Here is a 27,197-nt window from a genome sequence, read left to right on the forward strand (position 1 = left end):
AAAGTAATGGCTTGACAACAATAAACAATGGCAAAGCCTGTGTCTGCCCCTGATATACTATATATATATATATATATATATATATATATATATATCTATATATTACAGACCAAAGGTTTGGACACACCTTCTCATTCAAAGAGTTTTCTTTATTTTCATGACTCTGAAAATTGTAGATTCACATTGAAGGCATCAAAACTATGAATTAAAACATGTAGAATGAAATACTTCACAAAAAAGTGTGAAACAACTGAAAATATGTCTTATATTCTAGGTTCTTCAAAGTAGCCACCTTTTGCTTTCATTACTGCTTTGCACACTCTTGGCATTCTCTTGATGAGCTTCAAGAGGTAGTCACCGGAAATGGTATTCCAACAGTCTTGAAGGAGTTCCCAGAGATGCTTAGCACTTGTTGGCCCTTTTGCCTTCACTCTGCAGTCCAGCTCACCCCAAACCATCTCGATTGGGTTCAGGTCTGGTGACTGTGGAGGCTAGGTCATCTGGCGTAGCACCCCATCACTCTCCTTCTTAGTCAAATAGCCCTTACACAGCCTGGAGGTGTGTTTGGGGTCATTGTCCTGTTAAAAAATAAATGATGGTACAACTAAACGCAAACTGGATGGAATAGCATGCCGCTGCAAGATGCTGTGGTAGCCATGCTGGTTCAGTATGCCTTCAATTTTGAATAAATCCCCAGCAGTGTCACCAGCAAAGCACCCCCACACCATCACACCTCCTCCTCCATGCTTCACGGTGGGAAGCAGCCATGTAGAGTCCACCCGTTCACCTATTCTACGTCGCACAAAGACACGGTGGTTGGATCCAAAGATCTCAAATTTGGACTCATCAGACCAAAGCACAGATTTCCACTGGTCTAATGTCCATTCCTTGTGTTCTTTAGCCCAAACAAGTCTCTTCTGCTTGTTGCCTGTCCTTAGCAATGGTTTCCTAGCAGCTATTTTACCATGAAGGTCTGCTGCACAAAGTCTCCTCTTAACAGTTGTTCTAGAGATGTGTCTGCTGCTAGAACTCTGTGTGGCATTTACCTGGTCTCTAATCTGAGCTGCTGTTAACCTGCGATTTCTGAGCCTGGTGACTCGGATAAACTTATCCTCCGCAGCAGAGGTGACCCTTGGTCTTCCTTTCCTGGGGCGGTCCTCATGTGAGCCAGTTTCTTTGTAGCATTTGATAGTTTTTGCCACTGCACTTGGGAACACTTTCAAAGTTTTCCCAATTTTTAACAGTCTATTCAGTAGGACTATTAGCTGTGTATCCACCAGACTTCTGCACAACACAACTGATGGTCCCAACCCCATTTCTAAGGCAAGAAATCCCACTTATTAAACCTGACAGGGCATACCTGTGAAGTGAAAACCATTTCCGGTGACTACCTCTTGAGGCTCATCAAAAGATTGCCAAGAGTATGCAAAGCACTAATCAAAGCAAAAGGTGGTGTAACGATGTGGGCCCCGAGTGTATGGGGTCCACACGCCAGGTATCGGGATTAATGCACACCGGAACAATTAGTCTCTTTAACAGACCATATGGTTTATTAATAGCTCAAATAAACCATACTAGGTCACACAACAGAAAGATGTCAGTACTTGGCTTGATCCTCAAAGTCCAACACATAACATAAAGTCCACAGTGGAAGTTTAGGCAACTTCCCCACTCTCTGGCTCCTGCCAGCGTGCAGCTCTAGCCAAGGTTCCTTCCAGCACCCAGGGCTCTCTGCAGACCCCTGTCTGTCTCTCCTCCCAGAGAGATTCAGCCCTACAGCCCTGGCCTGGCTGAACTCACCTCAGTCTTAACTCAGGCTCAATTTCAGAGCCTTGTGTTCAGCCTCCACACAGGCTGATACACCCAGAGCTCCCTGCTCTGCTCTCACTTGTTTCCAGCACACACACTGGAGGTCTAGAGCCAGTCTCTATCTAGACTGCCCTAGACACACTCCACCTAGGTTCAGAGACAGGATTGCTTTAACCCCTGGAGCCACACCCACAGGTGGTAAGGAGTGTGTAATCAGCATCACACACCCTTCCATGGCTCTGCATGTAATGTAATCCTATGGAACCACAGGTCCCAGCCAACTTCACATTGCAGAGCACCCATGCTTCTGCAAAACATACTGGCCCTTTGTATTACAGCCGGTTGATATGTCACAGTGGCTACTTTGAAGAACCTAAAATATAAGACATATTATCAGTTGTTTCACACTTTTTTTTAAGTATTTCATTTCACATGTGTTAATTCATAGTTTTGATGCCTTCAATGTGAATCTACAATTTTCAGAGTCATGAAAATAAAGAAAACTCTTTGAATGAGAAGGTGTGTCCAAACTTTTGATCTGTACTGTATATATATATACATATATATATATATATATATATATATATATATATACCACTAAATGAAAATGACTATATTGTGCTCAATTAGCTATTTTCACTCCCGGGTGTCGTGTGACTCATCAGTGTCACAAGGTCTGAGGTGTGAATGGGTAGCAGGTGTGTTGAATTTTGTATTATCTCTCACATACTCTCTCACACTGGTCACTGGACATTTGGAAGCTCAACATGGTACCTCATGGCAAAGATTTCTGAGAGGAGCTGAAGAAAAAGAATTGTTGATTGGCAACACCCTGAAACTGAGATTGCAGCACTGTGGCCGACACCATACAGCGATTTAACAAAACAGATTCCATTCAAAATAAACCTTGCTATGGTCTAAAGAAGATGACTGCACATGCTCATATCTAGAGGTTGTCTTTTCAAAATAGGTGGATGAGTGCTGCCAGCATAGCTGCGGAAGTTAAAGGGGTGGTGGTCCAGTTTGGCGGTGCTCAGACTATACACTGCACACTGCATCAAATTGCTCTGTATAGCTATCATCTTAGAAGTAAGACTCTTCTAAAAATGATGCACAAGAAAGCCCACAATTTACTGAAGCCAAGCAGATTAATGACATGGATTACTGGGACCATGTCCTGTGATCTCATGAGATCAAGAAAAACTTATTTTGCTTCAGATGGTGTCAAGATTGTGTGGTGACAACCAGTTGAGGAGTACAAAGACAAGTGTGTCTTGCCTACAGTCAAGTATGGTGGTGGGAGTTTCACGGTTTGGGGCAGCACAAGTGCTGCCAGCTGTGGGGAGCTACAGTTGAGGGAACCATGAATGCCAACATGTACTGTGACATACTGAAGCAGAGCATGATCTCCTCCCTTTAAAAACTGGGCCGCAGGGTAGTATTCCAACTTGCTAAAGAAACTCAGGGTAAAGGTGCTGGACTGGCCAAGCATGCCTCCAGACCTAAACACAATAGAGCATCTCTGGGGAATCCTCAAACTGAAAATGGAGGATCATGAGGTCTCTAACATCCACCAGAATTCACTTTTGGTCTCATCTGACATAGATTACTGGAGCCATGTCCTGGGGTCTGATGAACCCAAGATAAACCTATTTGGTTCAGATGGTGTCAAGCACGTGTGGTGTCAACCGGGTGAGGAGTACAAAGACAAGTGTGTCTTTCCTACAGTCAAGCATGATGGTGGGAGTGTCATGATTTGGGGATGTATGAGTGTTGCCAGCTGTGGGGAGCTACAATTCATTGAGGAAACCATGAAAGCCAACATGTACTATGACTTACTAAAGCAGAGCATGATCCCCTCCATTTGTATTCCAACATAATAAGTACCCCAAATGCCTCCAAGAAAACGACTGCATTGCTAAAGAAAGTGAGGGTAAAGGTGCTGGACTGGCTAAGAATGTCTCCAGACCTAAACCCTATTCAGCATCTGTGGGGCATCCTCAAACAGAAGGTGGAGGAGAGCAAAGTCTCTAACATCCACAAGCTCCATTATGTCATCATGGAGGAGTGGAAGAGGATTCCAGTAGCTCCTGTGAAGCTCTATTGAACTGTTAAGGCAGTGCTTGAGAACAAAATATTGACACTTTGGGCACAATCTGTCAATTTTCACTTAAGAATGTACTCACTTTTCTTGCCAGCAGTTTAGACACTAATCGCTGTGTGTTATTTAGAGAGGACACCAAATTTACACTGTTATACAAGCTGTACACTGATTACTTTACTTCACGATGGGGTTCTGCGATTCAAATGTGTAATTGTAAGGAAATTACAACATGGATGGGGAGGGGGAGTGCAGGTACACCGGACATCGGCCGTTTCGCACTGAGGCAGAGTGCTTCCACGGGTCCAAGTTGTTGGACCCGTGGAAGCACTCTGCCTCAGTGCGAAACAGCCGTTGTCCGGCATACCTGCACTCCCCCCTCCCCATATTGTAATTTCCTTACAATTACACATTAAAACTGCAGAACCCCATCGTGAAGTGCCGCCTTTCTTTCTTTTATGGATTCATTTGACTTCTCCTGCCATGCCGGCTGAGCACCACCGGGGACTGCTGGCAGTCTGTTTTTGAGCAGAACTGCGATCTGTGAGTAATTACCTGTGGCTGCAGTGCCCGGCTGTTTCTACTCACCTTTACTGACTTCTTTACATTGTATTAAAATATCATATCTTTAGTATTGTCCCATGAAAAAGATATGATAAAATATTTACAAAAATATGAGGGGTGTATTTCTCACAGATCCATACACTTCTACTAGCCCTTGTCATCCGTGCTGACGCTGAAAAACGGACGTCTCCGTCTGGATCACATGTACATACGGTCAGGTCAGTGTGAAAACACGGACAAAAATCAACAGAGTTTTCAATGAGTATGCGTGCAAACGTGTCTCCAGTCTGTGAAAACGGACACCACACGTACTGGAAACAAGGATGTGTGAATGGGGCTTTAATTAGTACAATTGAAAAATGAACGATGTGGGGTAAATACAGAAATAGACTTGCGTTCTAAAGGTACAATTTTTATTAGGGTTATGTCCCTGACAAGGTGTGCTTAGTTTTGGCGCTCGTTTTGTGCTGACAGACTGCCAGTAGCTTTTAACATAACTAAAGAAAAACATATTAGCAAGTAAGGGTGCAGAATCTTTCCAATAGCATACCTTGAGATTCTGAAAGTACATTGAATTGCAAATTCATGTTCTAAGCAAGAATCAAAGCAGCGGGATAATACTTGTAGAAAAGGGAGTGACAAGAATTTTACAAGCTGAATATATAAATTTTTTAATGAGTCCCACGGTGATTTTGAATGATTTCTTCTGCCATTGTGGCTTTTTTTAGTAAATCTAATACAATAAGGCGGGCTTTACACGCTGCGACATCGCTACCGATATATCGTCTAGGTCACGTTGTTAGTGACGCACATCCGGCGGCGGTAGCGACATCGCAATGTGTAAATCCTAGGTGCGACGATGAACGAGCACAAAAGCGTAAAAAATCGCTGATATGTGTCACGTTGTTTATTTCCATAATGTCGTTACTGCTGCAGGTACGATGTTGTTTGTTGTTCCTGCAGCACAACACATCGCTGTGTGTGACACCGCAGGAACGACAATCATCCCCTTACCTGTGTCCTCCGGCTATGCGGAAGGAAAAAGGTTGGCGGGATGTTATGTCCCGCTCATCTCCTCCCCTCCGCTTCTATTGGCCAGCCGCTTAGTGTCGTCGCTGTGATGCTGAACGCACCTCCCCCTTGAAGGAGGGATTGTTTGGCCGTCACAGCGACGTCGCCGACCACGTATGTGCGTGTGAAGCTGCCGTAGCGATAATGTTCGCAACGACAGCAAGCACCAGATATCGCATGTACGACGGGGGTGGATGCTATCGCGCTCGACATCGCTAGCAATTGCTAGCGATGTCGCAGCGTGTAAAACACGGCTAAGTCTTAGTTTGTTTGGATATTAAAAGGATCTGTCACCAGGTTTTTGCCACCTAATCGAGAGTAGCATAATGTAGAGGCAGAGAGACTAATTCCAGCGATGTCACTTACTGGGCTGCTTACTGTAGTTTTGATAATATCACTGATTAATCAGCAGTAGATTATCATTAGAGGACTACTTGGTGTGCTGCCAGGTAGTCCAGCATATTCATGAGCTTTGTATAACTGCTAGCTCTGCAGTTGAGAAAACACTGATTTTATCAAAATGACAGCAAACAGCTCAGTAAGTGACACATCACTGGAATCTGGGTCTCTGTCTCTTCATTAGAGTAAGTTCACACAGTGCGTTTTTCGCTGCGTTTTTGCACAGTTTTCGGGTGCGTTTTTGCTCAGAAAGCTGCATGACTTTGCTTCCCCAGCAAAGTCTATGAGTTTTCATTTTTGCTGTCTGCACAGAGCGTTTTTTTTTCAGCTGCGTTTTTGTGTTGCCCACAAAATCGCAGCATGTCAATTATTCCCGCGTTTTTTACTGCGCTTTTCATCCATTGAGTGCAATGGGATGTTGAAAGACGCAATGAGAAATGCAAATAGGTGCGTTTTGGTGCATATTGGTGCGTTTCTAATACCAAAAACGCAGCTATAAATGCAGGAGGTGGGTAGTAAAGTGACGTGTACAGGAAGAGGATTCCTTCTGTCAGTAAACACAGAAGCGTGAATCCTCCTGGTACCGTCACCGCCGCTTCCACCTCCAGTCCTGTGCATGTCAGCTGCCGTGCGGCGTCATGTACGGGCAGGAGGTGGAAGCGGCTGCGAAAACAAAAGTGAACAGTAGAAAAAAAAATGTCATACTCACCTGTCTGCAGGGTCCCGATGCCATGCCCGCTCCCAGCTCCTCCTCCCGGTACCGCCGCTCCGGCTGTGTGCAGTCTCCCCGGGTACGTATGCCTGCAGGATGCAGGACCTGGCGATGGATCACCTGATGCAGTCACCTGACGCATCAGCTGATCGTAAGTCTTGGGGTGACGCCAGCGGCCGGCCGGTTTAACCTATCAGCGGATGCGTCAGGAGACTTCATCCCTGATTATCGGCAGCTGCTGCAGCGATCGGACGGGATCAGACTCGCTCCAGGAGCTACCGGTAATCAGCACATAAGTGAGTATTTTTTTTTGCACCGATGCATCTGCTGATTGTATAAATGGCTTTTATACAATCAGCTGATGTGTGATGTGATTCAGGCCTTGAACCTGACACATCATCTGATCACTTTGCCTTCCAACAAACCGAGCAGATGATATTGGATCCGGATTGGACGGCGCGGGACCCTTGACCCAGGATTACTGCAGAGGGGGGTTCTTTATTTCAATAAAGATGGAGTCACTAATTGTGTTGTGTTTTATTTCTAATAAAAATATTTTTCTGTGTGTTGTGGTTTTTTTTATCTTTACTAGAAATTCATGGTGGCCATGCCTAATATTGGCGTGACACCATGAATTTTGGGCTTAGGGCCAGCTGGTAATATACAGCTAGCCCTAACCCCATTATTACCCAGTGAGACACCCGGCATCAGGGCAGCTGGAAGAGTTGGATACAGCACCAGAAGATAGCGCTTCTATGAAAGCGCCATTTTCTGGGGTGGCTGCGGACTGCAATTCGCAGCGGGGGTACCCAGAAAGCATGGGCACCCTGCACTGTGGATTCCAATCTCCAGCTGCCTAGTTGTACCCGGCTGGACACAAAAATTAGGCGAAGCTCACGTCATTTTTTTTTTAATTATTTCATGAAATTCATGAAATAATTAAAAGAAAAAGGGCTTCTCTATATTTTTGGTTCCCAGCCGGGTACAAATAGGCAGCTGGGGGTTGGGGGCAGCCCGTACCTGCCTGCTGTACCCAGCTAGCATACAAAAATATGGCGAAGCCCACGTCATTTTTTTTGTTTGGGGGGGCAAAAAAATCCTGCATACAGTCCTGGAAGGAGGATGCTGAGCCTTGTAGTTCGACAGCTGCTGTCTGCTCTCCTGCATACACTATTGGATGAAGGATGCTGAGCCTTGTAGGTCTGCTCCCCCTGACTCTCCCTCCAGCATACAGTCCTGGATAGAGCATGCTGAGCCTTGTAGTTCTGCAGCTGCTGTCTGCTCTCCTGCATACACTATTGGATGGAGTATGCTGAGCCTTGTAGTTCTGCAGCTGTCTGCTCTTCTGCATACACTAGTGGAGAATGAAGAACATATTGAAGAAGGAAATAACATCAGACCTTTTTTTTTTGTTCACTGATAAAAAATGCATAAAGACGCAGTGAGCAAAAATGCAGCAAAACACGCACCAATTCGCGGCAAAACGCGTGCGTTTTTTGACGCGTTTTTTTGATGCGGGTGCATTTTTGTGCGTTTTTTGCCGCAAAAAACGCACAAAAACGCAGCGCCAAAAAAACGCAGTGTGTGAACCCTGCGTTTTTTTGACCATAGTCGGAGAGCTTAAAAGCTCCTCTTAGCCTTGACATGCTTTCCTTCCATATCTTTAACCACTTCTCCCCCGGACTATTTTCCGTTTTTCGTTGTTTTTAGTGAACAAAAAAAAAAGGTCTGATGTCATTTCCTTCTTCAATATGTTCTTCATTCTCCACTAGTGTATGCAGGAGAGCAGACAGCTGCAGAACTACAAGGCTCAGTATACTCCATCCAATAGTGTATGCAGGAGAGCAGACAGCAGCTGCAGAACTACAAGGCTCAGCATGCTCCATCCAGGACTGTATGCTGGAGGGAGAGTCAGGGGGAGCAGACCTACAAGGCTCAGCATCCTCCATCCAATAGTGTATGCAGGAGAGCAGACAGCAGCTGTCGAACTACAAGGCTCAGCATCCTCCTTTTAGGACTGTATGCAGGATTTCTTTGCCCCCCCAAACAAAAAAAATGACGTGGGCTTCGCCATATTATTGTATGCTAGCCGGGTACAGCAGGCAGGTACGGGCTGCCCCCAACCCCCAGCTGCCTACTTGTACCCGGCTGGAAACCAAAAATATAGAGAAGCCCTTTTTTTTTTTAATTATTTCATGAATTTCATGAAATAATTTAAAAAAAAAAATGACGTGAGCTTCGCCTAATTTTTGTGTCCAGCCGGGTACAACTAGGCAGCTGGGGATTGGAATCCACAGTGCAGGGTGCCCATGCTTTCTGGGCACCCCGCTGCGAATTGCAGTCCGCAGCCACCCCATAAAATGGCGCTTTCATAGAAGCGCCATCTTCTGGCGCTGTATCGAACTCTTCCAGCTGCCCTGATGCCGGGTGTCTCACTGGGTAATAATGGGGTTAGGGCTAGCTGTATATTATCAGCTGTCCCTAAGCCCGAAATTCATGGTGTCACGCCAATATTAGGCATGGCCACCATGAGTTTCTAGTAAAGATAAAAAAAACACAACACACAGAAAAAATATTTTTATTAGAAATAAAACACAACACAATTAGTGACTCCATCTTTATTGAAATAAAGAACCCCCCTCCACAGTAATCCTAAGTCAGGGTCCCGCGCCGTCCAATCCCGATCCAATATCATCTGATCGGTTTGCTGAAAGGCAAAGTGATCAGATGATGTGTCCTCTTCAAGTGCCTGAATCACATCACACATCAGCTGATTGTATAAAAGCCGTTTATACAATCAGCAGATGCATCGGTGCAAAAAAAAAAAAAAAAAATACTCACTTATGTGCATATTACCGGCAGCGAGTCTGATCCTGTCCGATCGCTGCAGGAGCTGCCGGTAATCAGGGATGAAGTCTCCTGACGCATCCGCTGATAGGTTAAACCGGCCGGCCGCTGGCATCACCCCGAGACTTACGATCAGCTGATGCGTCAGGTGACTGCATCAGGTGATCCATCACAAGGTTCTGCATCCTGCAGGCATACGTACCTGGGGAGACTGCACACACCCAGAGCGGCGGTACCGGGAGGAGGAGCTGGGAGCGGGCATGGCATCGGGACCCTGCAGTCAGGTGAGTATGACATTTTTTTTCTACTGTTCACTTTTGTTTTCGCAGCCGCTTCCACCTCCTGCCCATACATGAGGCCGCACAGCAGCTGACATGCACAGGACTGGAGGTGGAAGCGGCGGTGACGGTACCAGGAGGATTCACGCTTCTGTGTTTACTGACAGAAGGAATCCTCTTCCTGTACACGTCACTTTACTACCCACCTCCTGCATTTATAGCTGCGTTTTTGGTATTAGAAACGCACCAATATGCACCAAAACGCACCTATTTGTATTTCTCATTGCGTCTTTCAACATCCCATTGCACTCAATGGATGAAAAGCGCAGTGAAAAACGCGGGAATAATTGACATGCTGCGTTTTTGTGGCACCACAAAAACGCAGCTGAAAAAAAACGCTGTGTGCAGACAGCAAAAATGAAAACTCATAGACTTTGCTGGGGAAGCAAAGTCATGCAGTTTTCTGAGCAAAAACGCACCCGAAAACTGTGCAAAAACGCCGCGAAAAACGCACTGTGTGAACTTACCCTTATGCTGCTCTCAGATGGGGAGCAAAAACCTGGTGACAAATTCCCTTTAATTTAAGTATGCTTCATCATTGCTTATGGCGTAAACAGGAGAAAATAATGCTCATGACGGCTATAATCACATAGTAAGGAGCAACTGGCAATAAGACACATTACAGATAAACTTACAGCAGATTTAACCCTTATTCAACCCAACTTACTTTTTGTAAAGTTCTACATAGCACTTTAGCTGTGATTTTGAAGAAAAGGTGCAAACATAATGCCGGAGTGAAGACTATTATTTGCTACCACATGGAGTGATACATTCTGTACAGCTTTATTGTCGCTTAGGGTTTATTATAATCCACCGAGTAGGTTCTTTAGTCTTTGTGACATTTAAGGTGTGTGGGAGTTGTGACTCATTTTATGAAATTACATTAAGTCTACCTGTTGCTACGTTACATGGTAACTATTGGTTGGCTGCGGCTCACGGATTATTGTATGTGCTGCGTTCAGAAAGGCTACACTGTTCTGCTATGTGATTTGTCACGAAGCACTCTGTCGCCTGACCGGTCCATAGATTGCTAGCCCTGAGCGAGCCATCTGTCCAGAAGATTCACTGAGTGACAAAAGAAAGGAAAACGACACATAGGACTGTAACATAGGTCAATGTAGGTGAAATAACTGACATCTTAAGCCTGCTTTACACGTTGCAATTTCGCATATGATATCATATGCGATTTGCAACGCCCCCATCGTATGTGCGGCACGTTCAATTTGTTGAACGTGCCGCACATACGATTAACCCCCGTCACACATACTTACCTTCCATATGACCTCGATGTGGGCGGTGAACGTCCACTTCCTGGAGTGGGAGGGACGTTCGGCGTCACATCGACATCACGCGGCAGCCGGCCAATAGAAGCGGAGGGGCGGAGCTGAGCGGGACATAAACATCCCGCCCACCTCCTTCCTTCCGCATTGCTGGCCGGGAGCTGCAAGATGTAGGAAAGATCTGTTCATCGTTCCCGGGGTGTCACACACTGCAATGTGCGCTACCCCGGGTGCGATGAACAATCTGACGTACAATTCATGAGGAATGTACGACGTGCATGCGATGAACGTTTTACCGTTCAATCGCAATCGCACGTAGCAGTTACACACTGCAATGTAACTTACAATGCCGGATGTGCGTCACTTACGACGTGACCCCGCCGACACATTGTAAGATACATTGCAGCATGTAAAGCGGGCTTTAGACACATAGATGACAGGAAGGGAGAAATATCTCATATTAATCCATAGTCGGAGAGCTTAAAAGCTCCTCTTAGCCTTGACATGCTTTCCTTCCATATCTTTAACCACTTCACCCCCGGACTATTTTCCGTTTTTCGTTGTTTTTTGGGTTTTTTTGCTCCCCTTCTGCCGAGAGCCGTAACTTTTTTTATTTTTCCGTCAGTCTTGACATTTGAGTCTTGACATCCTCATTTTTCAGGATCTATGGCTCAGTGACAGCTTATTTTTTGCGTCTCGAGCTGATGTTTTTAATTGCACCATTTTTGTGTAAATGCTACATTTTGATTGCCTATTATTGCATTTTGCACAAAATGTGCGGCGACCAAAAAAAACATAATTTTGATTTTTTTTGCTGGTACGCTGTTTACCGATCAGATTAATTGAGTTAATATTTTCATATATCGGGCATTTCTGAACGCAGCGATACCAAATGTGTGTATATTTTTATTTTTGTAACCTTTTTATTTTCAATGAGGTGATAGGGGGGAGATTTGAACTTTTAGATTTTTTTTTATCTTTTAAAACTTTTTTTTTTACTTTTTTTTTATTTTACTAGTCCCCATAAGAGACTATAAAGATCAGCAATCTGATCGCTCATTCATTTCTGTTGATCACAGCTATACAGCTGTAATCACCAGAAATACTCTTGTTACTGGCAGCACTCGGCCTGGGTGAAACAGGAAGTGAGTTATGATAGCTACAGGAGTCATTACATTACCCTGTGTTACCATATCAACCATCAACTCACAGTTATCACATCCAAGCGCTGCCTAGGGAGCCGGGTAATTGAAAATTTACCGCGGCGATTTAAATCGCGATGTCACATTTTGACATTGCAATTTAAGTGGTTAACAGGCATGGGTGGATATCAGATACACTCGTGCCTGCGAGGCACACATGTCAGCTGTTCAAATCAGTTGACATGTGCGCGGATCACTGGCGGCTGCTCGCAGCAGCCGCCAGTGATAACAACTATATAGATTAAGACATACTGTTATGGCCCGCAGTTGTTAAGGGGCTAAATAGAAAAGTAGCAAGAGTTTCTTCCTACTGTCTTAATTTTCAAATATATTTTTGTGATAAAATGTGGTCCTGGTGTGCTGCTTGCTGGGGGAACTGTTGGTTTTTATGCAGGTTATTCATGTAGACTGCTATGTGGATGTGTGTGGTTGATCCCCCACATTTTAATGTATACGTATATTATCAGGCCCAATGACCATGTAACAGGGATAGATTATTCCGTCCTTTAAACATCAATTGTGTCTCTGCAGCAGTTTCATATTTTTATATCTGTACAAAAAGCATTTTACAACTATATAGCAGTGACACCATTAAAAGGTTCTTTACACTATTAGATTCTAAATAGAAATGAAAGCATTAATTCACTGTAAAGGGGGCTTTACACGCTACAATATCGCTAATGATGAGTCATTGGGGTCACAGAATTTGTGACGCACATCCGGCCGCATTAGCGATGTTGTTGCGTGTGACACCGATGAGCGACTTTGCATCGTTGCAAAAATGTGCAAAATCACTCATCGGTGACATGGGGGTCCATTCTCAAAAATCGGGGGGCGGTTACCCACACTAGCGATATCGGGACCGATATCGCAGTGTGTAAAGCGGCCTTAAGTCAAATTCTTGTTGTATTTTTAGAAATTTGATCAAACTGGAAAAACTGTATACTATGCAATATTCTTCATGTGAATACTATTTTATATACTGAAGATTGCATAAGCCAGGGAAGAATCCCATGACCTTGGTCATCCCCATAATACTATTATATAACCTGATATAGCTCAGCCAATCAAGAGTGGCTATCATAGCTGGTATAAAAGGAGACAGGGAGTGAAGCAGCCATTTGGCTATGAATCTGGATAGTGAGAATATGTCACAGCTCCAAGTTTAGCCATGGAGATAGGGAGAAAGGTGTAAAATATCAAACAGTCTGTACAGATAAAGTGTGACAGCACAGCAGTGAATGGTTTCCATACAGTATGTTTACATCCACACATACATGCTCAAGTCACTCTGTGTTTGGGTTAAAGGGCTTGGAAAGAGTTGGAAACAGTCTTGGGGAGACCTCAGAGTGTTACATATGTCTTTTTAGGACAATGGAGGCTTTGGAAAACTTGGAGCTCCTAGTAAATCGAATTTGCTGTTCTACTGAAGGCAAAACAAGTGGTTACAGGGGAGTCAGCACCCTGGTGGTCACACACCTCTCCTTGATATTATGGATGAATATTTCACAAGGGTATCACACCCTGATACATCCTTACAACATACAAACCTGGACCTGAAATGTAGTAAATGATTGCAACAATGGTTCTGTCCTAACAAGACATTGTGCAAAATTATTGTGTTAAAAACCACTGCGCTGGCGTTGTTTTTCAATGCTGGAGTAGAGCTTTAAATGTCAGTTGCTTTCCCCCTTTGATATACTCACCTTCCGGCAGCTTCATCGCTTTTTAGGCACTGTTCTGGTCCTGTGGCACCATCTTGTGACAATAATTTTGTGGGCCAGAAGTCAGAAGTTACATCACAATGCTCAACTCTATCAGAGCCAAAATGAGGACAGAACAAGGCTCTTATAGAGTTGCATTGATTTGTGACTAGAGATAAGTGAACCTGAAAATCGGTGTTCGTACCGAACACAGAATTTACCAAAGTTTGGGTTCGGTTTTCAGATGCTTTACTTATGCTGTCCACCTGAGTGAGCATCGCTGTGCTCGAGTACACTTGGTGCTCAGCCCAGTGTGAGCAGTTTGCAGTGTTTGAATGGCTTGCACTGGGGGTAATAAGAGCGTTATCAGATGTACTGTGCACCCCCCCAAAAAAAGTTGGAAAAGCTTCACCCACCCTCCTCTGTAAGTGCTCTGTTTATGGCTGGCTGCATGTGGGAGGAGACTTGAACTGTCTAATCAGTGACTTCCATTTGGGTTCAGGTCAAGTCAGGGTCCCAAACCAAACTTTATCTAAAGTCCGGCTGAACCTGCCGAACCGAACTTCAACGGGTCCGCTTATCTGTATTTGTCACCTCCGGCATGCTCCATGAGCCACTGGTCACAAATTGCCGAGACCATCCGAAGCGGCGTTGACCGAAGATGAAGCTGCTGGAAGGTGAATACAACACAGGGGGGGGAAAGGATTTAGATGCAAAGCACGACTCCAGTGGTGCAATGAAAAAAAAAACAAAACCTCTGTCGTGGTGCTTTAATTTATTCTTGGGGACAATTGTTTTCCTTACAGTAATTCATCTAGTGTATTGAGTCCTGCTGCAGTGCCTCTCCTTAAAAAAATCATACAAATTATGTCTTTTCTGAAGAAGGAACGGTGTCTCCCTAAATAGCAGACCAATATCCCAAGACGTTCAGTGTACCTGCACAATGTTATAAGGCTTATTGACCTCATAATTATCATCTTTTATATTGCTAGCTTATACCACCGCATATTACAGAAGGAAGAGTGAAAGGTTTATCATCTTGAAGGACATTTCTTAACAGTCACATAGAATTAGAACCCTCATATACAGATGAAACCAGAATTTTTTTATACTCTATCTAAAAAGACACATCTGCAGCTTTTTCTCACTATCTGACATAAATAATTTTGGTAATCCTAATTGACCTAAAATGGGAAAGGTTGCCAGAATAATGAGAGAGATAATGTTTTAAGGCATTTTTATTACTTTCTGCAAAGTTAAAAGTTTACCTACATTTAATTATTATGTGGTACTATTGCCATTAAACTGCATGACTTGGGTCAAACATTTTGGATCTCCTTCCAGAAGCTTCTCACAATAGTTGGTATTAATTTGGGTCCATTCCTCCAGACAGAACTGGTATAACTGAACCTTATTTGTAGGTTGCGTTTTCAGCTTTACCCATACATTTTCAATAGGATTGAGATCAGGCATTGTGATGGCCACTCCAAAACATTGACTTTATTATACTTAAGCCACTTTGTAACCAGTTTGGCAGTATGCTTCCAGTCATTGTCCATTGGAAGACCCATTTCAACCTAAGCTTTAAGTTCCCGGCTGATGTCTTAAAATGTTGCTTCAGTATTGCCACATAATCTTCTTTCCTCATGATGCCATCTATTTTATGAAGTGCACCAGTCCTTCATGCAGGAAAACAACCCCACAAAATGATGGTACCAACGCCAAGTTTCACGGTTGGAATAGTGTTCTTAGGCTTCAAAGCTTCTCCCTTTTGCCTCCAAACGTAGCAATGGTCATTATGGCCAAACAGTTCAATTTTAGTTTTGTCAGACCACAGGAATGTCTCCAAAAATGAAGGTCTATATTCCTGTGTGCATTTTCAAACATTAATCTGGCTTTTTAATGTTTATTTTGAAGTAACAGTTTCTTTTGGCAGAGTGGCCTTTAAGCCCATGTTCACACAGTACTCGTTTCACTATGGATAATGAAACAATCTTACCAGCTCCCGCCAGCATCTTCACAAGGTCTTTTGCTTTTGTTCTTGGGTTGACATGCACGTCTGATAAAAGCACATTCATCGCTGGTACACAGAACCCATTTCTTTCCTGAGTGGTATGATGGCTGAACATTCCCGTTTTATTTGTACGTGCATATAATTGTTTGTACAGATGAATGAGGCACCTTCAGGTATCTGTAAATTGCACCCATGGATAAACCAGACTTGTGCAAGTCTACAATTCTCCTCCTGAGATCTTGGATGATTTCTTTTGACTTTCCCATGATGCTGCACAAAGAAGCTGTGTGTTTCAGGTGTATATTAAAATACATCCACAGGTGTGTCTCTAACTCAGATGTTGCCAATAAACCAGAAGCTTCCAAAGACATCATATCATCATCATATGGGCTGTTCCATATTGTTTAGAGGCATAGTACTCTTAAGGTGGCTTTACACGCTACGACATCGCTAAAGCGATGTCGTTGGGGTCATGGATTTTGTGACGCACAACCGGCCGCGTTAGTGATGTCGTTGCGTGTGACACCTATGAGCGATTTTGAATTGTTGCAAAAACTTTCAAAATCGCTCATCGGTCACATCACCCTCTATTCCCAATTATTGTTGCTGCTGCAGTAACGATGTTTGTCGTTCCTGCGGCAGCACACATCGCTATGTGTGACGCCGCTGGAACGACAAACATCTCCTTACCTGCGTCCACCGGAAAAGGAGGAAGGAAGGAGGTGGTGGGCATGTTCCGGCCGCTCATCTCCTCCCCTCCTTTTCTATTGGGTGGCGGTTCAGTGACGCTGCTGTGACGTCGCTGTGATGATGAACGAACCGCCCCCTTAGAAAGGAGGCGGTTCGCCGGTCACAGCGACGTCGCAGAGCAGGTATGTGCATGTGACGCTGCCGTAGCGATAATGTTCGCTACGGCAGCGATCACCACATATCGGCCGTGCGACGGGGGCGGGTGTTATCGCGCTCGACATCGCTAGCAAATGCTAGTGATGTCGCAGCGTGTAAAGCCCACTTTAGTGTACGTAAACTTTTGACATTGCAGAAAGTAATAAAAATGCCATAAAACATGCTCTCTCTCTCTATCTCTCTCTCTCTCATAATTCTGGCATTTGGCAAATATAAATAATTTTGGTAATTCTAATTGACCTAAAACAGGAAAGGTTTATTCTGATTTCATGTCAGATAGTGAGAAAAACATGCAGCTGTGTCTTTTTTAGATAATGTTTGTAAACGTCTGGTTTCAACTGTAGTTAACCATTGTATAATGTAGCCGTTTTTAACAAAAAATATTGTTTAATGATTCCTGTAATATCGTATGATTAGAAAAATCAAGAGGACACTTACAAAAACTGGTGTAAATCAGCTTACAAGATATAAAAAAAAGTTGTGTTGGATCTGCTGTCCTAAGCTAGCTTTAGTAAGTTTTCCTGTGAGGCTTATCCTAATATTTCTCACCCAACAAGCAGAACAGATTGGCTTTATTTAATAAAAATGTGAAATCTCAACAGACTTCTTACAATTAATTGCGTCCTTTCATTTACAGCATTTGTGTAAATACATGCCATTCCCAAGTTTCTAAATTTCTTTACTCAGAACTCAGTTCTTGACCCCGGTATGCTGGCGTTGTGCCTAGACGTTCATCTGAATCCACCCTTTTTCGAGCTACATCTGCTATTTACTCAGTTCTCTTCAGTCTATGATATCATGCTGTTATTGTATGTACTTTATAAAGTCATGTTTTTTTTTATACTATACTAAGGTCAGTGCAGAGAGGATCAGGATTACTGGTCATTGAGAGAGGGATGACAGTTTTATGGATATCTCATTCATATCTGTCAGCGAAGTTCTGCTGCATTGCCATATGATGTATAGTATATTATCACACTGAGTGGAGGGACATGTATTGTCTAGGGTTGCTTGGTACGTACTCCCTTTAATGTACCCACATATAAAATCGACAGTTTGGCTTAGAGCATTTCTCCTGTTTTATATCATAATAAAATGCTTCAATAGTTACAATATTTATGTAGAAGTGGATAGTTTTTCTGTTACTCAAAAAGTCAGTGGACTACACCACCCTTTATCTCCTCCCTCATCTCTGTCTATCACCCTACATGTCCTCTCCATTCTGCAACTCATCTAAGACTGACATCTTCCATAATCTGAACCTCACACCTTCATCTCCAAGACTTCTCTCGTACTGTGCCAGTTTTCTGGAATGCATTACCCCAGATAATCCAACTAATAACTAGACCCCACATTTTTGGAGTGCTTTAAAAACACATCTCTTTAAACAAGCCTAACACCTCAACTCACAAACCTAACTCTCCTCCCTTCGCTCTTTCTAAATATTCATCAGAAGCTGCTTCCTCCTATTCATGTGTATCCACATCCTCCATGCACCTACAAGCTCAGAAATACTAATGGAGGCTGTTTCCACATGGTCTTAAAACTTAGAAGCTCCAAAATGAAAACTCGATAATGCAACTCATACCATAAAAAAACAGTACTGACCGAAAATGATATATTTCAGATCACTTTTATTTTTGGCTAAATGCAGGTTAAGGGTTCATCGCCTTGCCAAAGAGCAAGTCTGCATTTGTTAGTTTAGAAATGAAGAGCAGTCTCTTCTTCAGGCTCTTACATCACAACCACAGCCTTGTGAGAAGTAAGAAGAATGACTGTATATAAATAGATAGATAGATAGATAGATAGATAGATAGATAGATAGATAGAGGGATAGATAGATAGATACATGGATAGATAGATATAGATAGATAGATAGATAGATAGATAGATAGATGATAGATAGAAGGATAGATAGATAGATAGATGATAGATAGAGGGATAGATAGATAGAAAGACAGAGGGATAGATAGATAGATAGAGGGATAGATAGATAGATAAAGGGATAGATAGATAGATAGAAAGATAGAGGGATGGATAGATAAATAGATAGATAGATGATAGATAGAGGGATAGATAGATAGAAAGATAGAGGGATAGATAGATAGATAAAGGGATAGATAGATAGAAAGATAGAGGGATGGATAGATAGATAGATAGATAGATAGATAGACAGATAAATAGATAGATCAATAGATAAGAGTGATAGATATGTATTTCTGTATATATGTGGAATTCTACTACCTAAGTGCTTTAATCATACCCTCATGATCCTAAAGGTACCATCACACTAAGCAACATCGCTAGCAACATCGCTGCTGAGGCACGACTTGCTAGCGATGTTGTTGTGTGTGACATTCTGTGAGGTCGTTGGTTGTTGCTGAATGTCCTGGACCATTTTTTAGTTGTTGCTCTCCCGCTGTGAAGCACACATCGCTGTGTGTGACAGCGACAGAGCAACAACTGAATGTGCAGGCAGCAGGAGCTGGCTTCTGCGGACGCTGGTAACCAACATAAATATTGGGTAACCAAGAAGCCCTTTCCTTGGTTACCCGATATTTACCTTCGTTACCAGCGTCCGTCGCTCTCACGCTGTCATTGCCGGCTCCCTGCTCCCTGCACACATAGCCAGACTACACATCGGGTAATTAACCCGATGTGTACTCTGGCTAGGAGTGCAGGGGAGCCAGCGCTAAGCGGTGTGCGCTGGTAACCAAGGTAAATATCGAGTTGGTTACCCGATATTTACCTTAGTTACCAAGCGCAGCATCGCTTCCACGCGTCGCTGCTGGCTGAGGGCTGGTCACTGGTTGCTGGTGAGATCTGCCTGTTTGACAGCTCTCCAGCAACCCGTGTAGCAATGCTCCAGTGATCCCTGCCAGGTCAGGTTGCTGGTGAGATCGCTGGAGCATCGCTTAGTGTGACGGTACCTTTAGAATGAGTGTGTACAAGTCTTTAGTCACTCACGTCTTGATTTTTAGATTTGGCATGGGTCCTTGAGGTCAGATTCCCAACACTCATAATATTCTATTACAATATAATACCTACAAGATTTACTGGCGTTTCTAAAAAAAAGTTAAAATTTTTCGTATATTAAGTATTCTTTGAATTCAGTAGTTTTGGGCTCTTGTTAATGTGTATTAGTTACTACAGTAGCTGCAGTAACCGGTGTTGTCGGGGAGAGTAAATAAGTCTCTCTTTCTGTCTCTCTCCCACTCTCCCTTGCTCCCTCCATCTCACTCTCTCTCCCACTTTCCCTCTCTCCTAATCTCCTTCTCTCTCACTCTACGTCTCTCCGACTCCACCTCTCTGTCTCTCTCGCTCATCTCCCTCTCTTTCTATTTCTCTCCAATTTTCCTTCTCTCCCACCACCAAAATCATATTACCTGACACATAAGCTGTGTTATACTAAGAATGAAGAAATAAAAAGTAAGTATCTATGCCCCTATTTATACAATATGTGGAGAGCACTAAGAATGCTGCAAGCAGTAACTGCTCACTTCCGCACAGTGTCAAGAAATAACGTATAGTCTAATAAATGTACCGCTGCACAAACAGTTCTGCCAATAGTAAGCCAATAACATGGGTTAAAGTATTAATTAATAACTAATTAATTAACTAATTAATAATTATTTAGTAATTAATTAATAATAATTAATTTTATTTAATAATTAATAATTTAATAATTAATTTAGTTAATTAACTAATTAATAATTAATTGCTAACTAACAGTTAAACATCACAGGAAAAGTATTGCAAATAAGCGTGTGTATTACAGCCAGTAAAGGCAATCACTGTGACCATAGGCAAACCGTCGAGGATGTACCCAGATGGAAGCCGGGGGTCAAAGACAAACGGACTCAATCCTGAAGCTGGTTGCAGATAATTAGCTTGAAGGTACGTAATCCTGGATAGAACAGAGTCTGAGGAAACACCAGTTATGGAGTGCCAGGGAGATGGTAAGTCCACTGTGTGTTGCGCCAACCTAGGAAGCGCACTCTTGCTCTGCTATTTGCTATGCAGCAGGTCCAGTATGGCAATACTGATTGTCACCAGCTTGAATCACATATAGATTTCTACACCCTGCATATTTGCACTTTTATGGTACATGTGGTCCGTTCCCAGTTAAAATGACAAAGCAAGTTTCTGTCTCTTTCCGTACTTTTGGGGCCTATGGCTTTTTCTTTTTAGCAGAATGACATGTGTTTTGATAATTAAGTCTTTGTTCTAGAAAATAGACATCAGAAAATGTTTAAAATAAGCTGTAAATATATTTACTTACGATGACTGAGAAGCTTTTCTTCTAAGTAAATAATCCACTACGTCTGGATCAGTTTCTAAAAGGCTAAGGAGAACTTCATTCTGTAAATCAGGAGGCACCTACATGAAAAAGGATAAGAAATATATGAGCATGGATGACTTCAATACCCAACTGAAAGTTTGTAATTTGTTAGATCTGCTATTCCAATTAGCCAAATATTACTTATATTTAGCATTGTTGTGATCAATATTTCCACCTTCTGCTCCATAGAAAGCATCAGAATTGTACTGTGCTCGCTTTATACACAAATGTTCATATGAAAAATGTGTGAACAATGAGTCTGCTATCTAATTATTTTCCTCCAGCCACGCAGTCTAATCTTAACCTGCTTTTTCTCCTACTGGTGAAATTTATCTGTGTCTTAATGGTGGTTACCACATGATCTTCTACGTAAGCAACACCATTTTTTTTCTCCTCTACTACCCTTTTGTGTGCACTTTTGCCTTCATAGGATCTCCTGTATCGAATTGCTTATATCTGTGAAATTAAAGGGTTATTCCCAAAAGCAAGTTTTCCCCTACCCATAAAATAAAGGATAACTTTCTGATGTAACCAGTGAGACCCCAAGCAATCGTGCTTTAACGGCACTGAAACCCCAAGAATGAAGCTCTTCAGCATTGATTCAAATGGGGCCTGAGAAGCACATGCTTGGTTTCCATTCATTGTCAATGGTACTTCCAAGACTAAGGGCGGCGTCACATATCGGGCGATATGTCATCGGGATCACGGATTCTTTGAGGCACATCCGGTATCGTTAGAAATATCGTAGCGTGTGACAGCTACGAACGACTGTGAACGAGCAAAAATACTCACCTTATCGTTGCTCGTTGACACGTTGTTCATTTTCATAAAGTTGTTCCTCCTTCTGCGCGCCAGTTGTTCGTCGTTCCTGAGGCAGCACACATTGCTCCGTGTGACACCCCGGGAACGACTAACACAGCTTACCTGCGTCCCGCCGGCAATGCGGAAGGAAGGAGGTGGGCGGGATGTTACGTCCTGCTCATCTCCACCCCTCCGCTTCTATTGGGCGGCCGCTGTGTGACGTCACTGTGACGCCGAACGTCCCCCCCCCTTTAGGAAGAGGATGTTCGCCTCCCACAGCGACGTCGTTAGGGATGTAAGTACGTGTGACGGGGGTTTAACGACTTTGTACGACACGGGCAACTAATTGCCCGTGACACACAAACGACGGGGGCGGGTGCGATCGCTCATGCGATCGCACTATATATCGTACCGTGTAACGCCGCCCTTAGCCAAGCACAGTGCTCGGTTTTCTCCTAAAGGTATCAATATCCTTTAAGAAAAGCTATAATTTGATTCTTGCATGCTTGTTAGATAAGTAATAAGAGTATTACAATACCATTGCCATTACCATGCCACTTCTGGGGCCACTGCAGGCTTCTATTTTTAACCTGGGAAGAGCCAAATAACCCATGGCCCTTCCCAACCTAACAATATCATCTCCCAATTGTCTGCTGTCCCTTGGCTGGTTTTGAAAAAATGGGAGGGACCCCACACCATCTTTTTAAATTATTTTTTCAAATAATATAAAAATTCATATAGAGTGATCCCCTCGATTTTACAAAACCAGCCAAGGTACAGCTGTCTGCTGAGGGTTGCTAACATGCTGGTTATGAAAATTAGGGGGGACCCCATGCTATTTTTTTTTTTTTTAAATTATTTATTAACTCTGCTAAAGCTATACATGTTATCTATCTATGTATCTATCATTTATCTCTCTATCTATCTATATATCTATCTATCTATCATTTATCTCTCTATCTATCTATCTATCTATCTATCTATCTATCTATCATTTATCTATCTATTTATCTATCATTTATCTATCTAGCATTTTTATGACTTTGCACATCTTTTACACATAAAAAAAACATTCATTTCAGTATCATGCATTTTTTTTCCGATACTGGTCAGTGGTCACACAGACCAGGACACACAGACGGCACAAAGATGTCACACACAGACAACCGGATGACTATACGGATGTCCAAAACGGACTGTGCAACAAGTGCATTTTTACACAGATGTGTGAAGGAGACCAAAGAGTGTTGCTATAGTATTCTGAAATATGCCATCACCTCCATCGGGGAAAAAGTCCTGAAAGGAATCGTAACAAAGGTCTGGCACAAGCAATGTTAGACCACCATGCAGGAATACTGGACTGTTAAAAAATAACAAGGAATGCATGGAAACCTGACAGCATGTTAGTGGTAGTAATGTAATTATTACCCTTATACAACCAGGAAAAGTAAGTTTTAGATAATTCTGTCATTTGATTTGTAATTACTGTTCTTTTATGCTCATTTGCAATACTTAACATATGATGGGAAACACTAATGTATTTGGCTTCACATCAAAGATACTTGTGTAATGTTTTTCCATTGTTATTATTTCCTGGCTAAAAACATCAGATGGAAAGTAACGAAAGGAGCATTCGGCTTAGCTGTGTCAGCAAAGGGGTTCTCTGGCTACATAAAAAGCACTTTGGATGTGTTTAAAATCAAACTAATACAACATACTAATATATTTTTATTATTAGAGCTTAACCTATGTCCCACTGTCAGCACAGGTCTCAAGTACTGGCGGCTTCATTTCCGAATTTGCTTTGACACAGTGAAGAGCTTCCTCCTTGTGTCTATTATACAGTATGTATATTGGGGACTGGGCTGTGGGGGGCTCCCTTTATACAATACCTGCGAACTAACACACCGAGCGGAAGGAAGAGCTGCCGGTACTCAAGGCTAGTGCTGACATCAGGACATTGCGGCAGCCTTTCCAATAAAACTATATTAGCAAAATGGATTTAGTTATATTGTAAACACTTCTGCGTGATCCCTTTAGGCACTGCCAGAAAAAGAGCATAAGGCTATGTGCCCACATAGCAGATTTGTGTGCAGATTTTCTGCACACAAAACTGCAAAAAAACGAGCATTTTGTATTGTGTTTTTTATGTTTTTTTAGGTAATGGTGATCGCAGGGCTTCCTGCACTGTACCCCTCAATCGCCATTGTGTCTCCAGCTGATGTTACAGCCGGGACCCAGCTCTCACTGCCAGGAGTGGTGCCCGCGCCAATTTCAGTAGTTTAACCCCCTGAATGCTGTGCACTGCTCTGTACAGCATAAGGGATCAGATGATTGCAGCTTCAAGCCAATCATGGGGTATAGTAAATACAATAAAAAGTTTTAAAAAAGGTTTTGAAAATATGAAAAAAAAAAAATATATAAAAGTTCAAATCACCTCCCTTTGCCCCATTGAAAATATATATTACAATTAGTTGGTATTACTGCATTAAGAAATGTCCAATCCATCAAAATATAAAATAAATTAATCTGATCAGCAAACAGCTTAACAAGGATCTCTGAAAATGGCGCCAAAAAATAATATTTTTTCTTTTTACAAACTTTTGAAACATTTTTTTACCTCTTAAATAAAATTATACATATTTGGTATCTATGTACTCATATTGATCTGGATAATCACACTGCCAGGACAGTTTTACCATATATAGAACATGGTAAGAAAAAAAAAAAAAACTATGGTAGAATTGCACTTTTTTGAAATTTCACCACACTTGGAATTTTTTTTTCCTGTTTTCCAGTAGACTATATGGTAAAATGAATGGTGTCATTCAAATTAAAACCCAAATTAAAATTTCCAAATTAAAATTAAAATTTTCTTTAAACGTAGTGGTATGAGGGCAAAAAAACAAGCCCTCATACCGCTACATTGAAGGAAAAATAAAAAAGTTATGGCTCTTGGAAGAAGAGGAGGAAAAAACAAAAACAGAAAAATAGTCATTGACCACTGCATGAACATTTTATAACTTTATCGTGCTCTATATTATTTGTAGTGTGGATATTGATTACAGTTCTAGCACTAGGTAGATTTACATTGCTTAACTCTGAATATTTCAGCATTATTATTATACTAGCTGTAGTACCCGGGCGTTGCCCGGGATAGTAACTGTCTCTCTGTCTCTCTCCCAGTCTCTGTCTGTGTGTCGCTGTCTGTCTGTCTCTCTCTCTGTCTGTCTCTTTCCTTGTCTGACTGTGTCTATGTCTCTGTCTATTTCTATCTCTGTCTGTATTTGTATCAGTCTATCTGTCTCCATCTCTGTGTCTGTCTGTCTCTCTCTATCTCTGTGTCTGTCTCTATGTGTGTGTTTGTCTGTCTCTTTTCCCGTCTGTCTCTTTCCCATCTGTCTTGGTCTGTCTCTTTCCAGGTCTGAATCTTTCCCCATCTGTCTCTTTCCAGGGCTGTCTCTTTCCAGGTCTGTCTCTTTTCAGGTCTGTCTCTTTCCAGGTCTGTCTCTTTCCCTATCTGTCTCTTTCCCCATCTGTCTCTTTCCCCGTCTGTCTCTTTCCCCGTCTGTCTCTTTCCCCGTCTGTCTCTTTCCCCGTCTGTCTCTTTCCCCGTCTGTCTCTTTCCCCGTCTGTCTCTTTTCAGGTTCGTCTCTTTGCACGTCTGTCTCTTTCCAGGGCTGTCTCTTTCCAGGTCTGTGTCTTTCCCGGTCTGTCTCTTTCCAAAGCTGTCTCTTTCCAGGACTGTCTCTTTCTCCATCTGTCTGTCTGTCTCTTTCCCCATCTGTCTGTCTGTGTCTCTGTCTGTCTGTCTTTTTCTGTCTCTCTCTATCCATCTCTCCACCGACATTATATAACCTCACGCATAAGCTTCAACTAACAGTTTATTTTGTTCCTATAGCAACCACTGACAGTTGCTATTAATAACCTACAGTTCCCACCTCCATTCAGTTTAATGGCGGCAGGATTTTAGAGACTAACTGTAAAGCGCGGGGTTACATTTGTTTGTCAAAACATAGTCTAGGAAGTTCCCTGGGTCAAATGAGGCATCTGTGCAAAATTTCGTGACTGTAAATGCGATGGTGCAGATTCCTTTAGCGGACACACACACGCACATACACACACACATACACTAAGCTTTATATATTAGATGGATACAATATCTGGTACTAATGAATTTCCACATGAGATGAGAGTACTGCCGAAAGCAAATAATCACAACTACATATTTTATCGTTGACTATCTTGTAAAATGAAGCAGCTTACATTCTTCTGGGAATCTCATGTTGGTATTTCAAAGTGATGTTACCTCTAAGCTAAAATATGTACTAAATGAATATAAACATATGACTATGCTGCCTCCTAAGATAATAGTATTCAACCAAAATGAAGAAAACTAATTTGATGACTTAGAAAAGCTGCCAGGTATCATACAAAAACCTTTTTTCACGTTTAGGGATGACTAAATTATTTACTTACCATAAAAAGATTTTCGTAATTCTCAATCATCTTCTGTACCACAGAGATGATGGTCGTACTCTCTTCGGCCCTGGCAGTACTTTGAACTGTAAACTCTTTGTCAGACGACTTCTGCTTGTGCAACAAATTAGGCCCAAAAATTGTTGCCAGATTTAATGAAGTCATTTTGTTCCCGGTAATCTAATAAAAATCACATTAGATAGAGGAAAACATCAACAGAAAGCACAAAGTAGAATTTTTATGAGCAACTTCCTTACCTCTTACCTCTAGAGTAGCACACTGGCCTATTTCTAGGGTGGGTTACTTATATTAGAAAGACATTTAGATAGTTTGAATTGACCTCTCTGAATCTGATGTATACATCACTGGGGCTTAGATTGCTATTTGCCACCGCTACATATCACGATGAGGGAGTTGTAAAAAATTCAAGCAGTTCAAATTTTTCACAATTTGGTTGTTGCAGTATCATGGAGGTCGCAATGCCATCCTATTCACTTGAATTCACCATGATGTAAGAGCACTTTTTGGCCGCGTGACCTGTCTGGACGGCCAATATTGCAATCTAGCTCCAGCCAAGCATATGTTATATCATTGTATATTTCACAAAAACTAGGTAAAATTGCAGAAGC

General features: G+C 42.4%; 1 protein-coding gene across 4 annotated transcripts in view; it reads right to left on the bottom strand.

Moving 5' to 3' along the window:
- Nucleotides 1–27,197, bottom strand: part of ARHGAP6 (Rho GTPase activating protein 6) — a 369,834-nt gene that overhangs the window by 19,605 nt on the left and 323,032 nt on the right. For all 4 annotated transcript variants that reach the window (XM_075336511.1, XM_075336514.1, XM_075336513.1 and 1 more), the window contains exons 9-10: nucleotides 26,569–26,748; nucleotides 21,229–21,326 (exon numbers count right to left, since the gene is read on the bottom strand). In XM_075336511.1, coding sequence (XP_075192626.1) covers nucleotides 21,229–21,326; nucleotides 26,569–26,748 — 278 coding nt within the window. The remainder of the gene's footprint in view (nucleotides 1–21,228; nucleotides 21,327–26,568; nucleotides 26,749–27,197) is intronic.

The sequence above is a fragment of the Anomaloglossus baeobatrachus genome, chromosome 2 (genome assembly GCF_048569485.1).
Source record: "Anomaloglossus baeobatrachus isolate aAnoBae1 chromosome 2, aAnoBae1.hap1, whole genome shotgun sequence".
NCBI lineage: Eukaryota > Metazoa > Chordata > Amphibia > Anura > Aromobatidae > Anomaloglossus > Anomaloglossus baeobatrachus.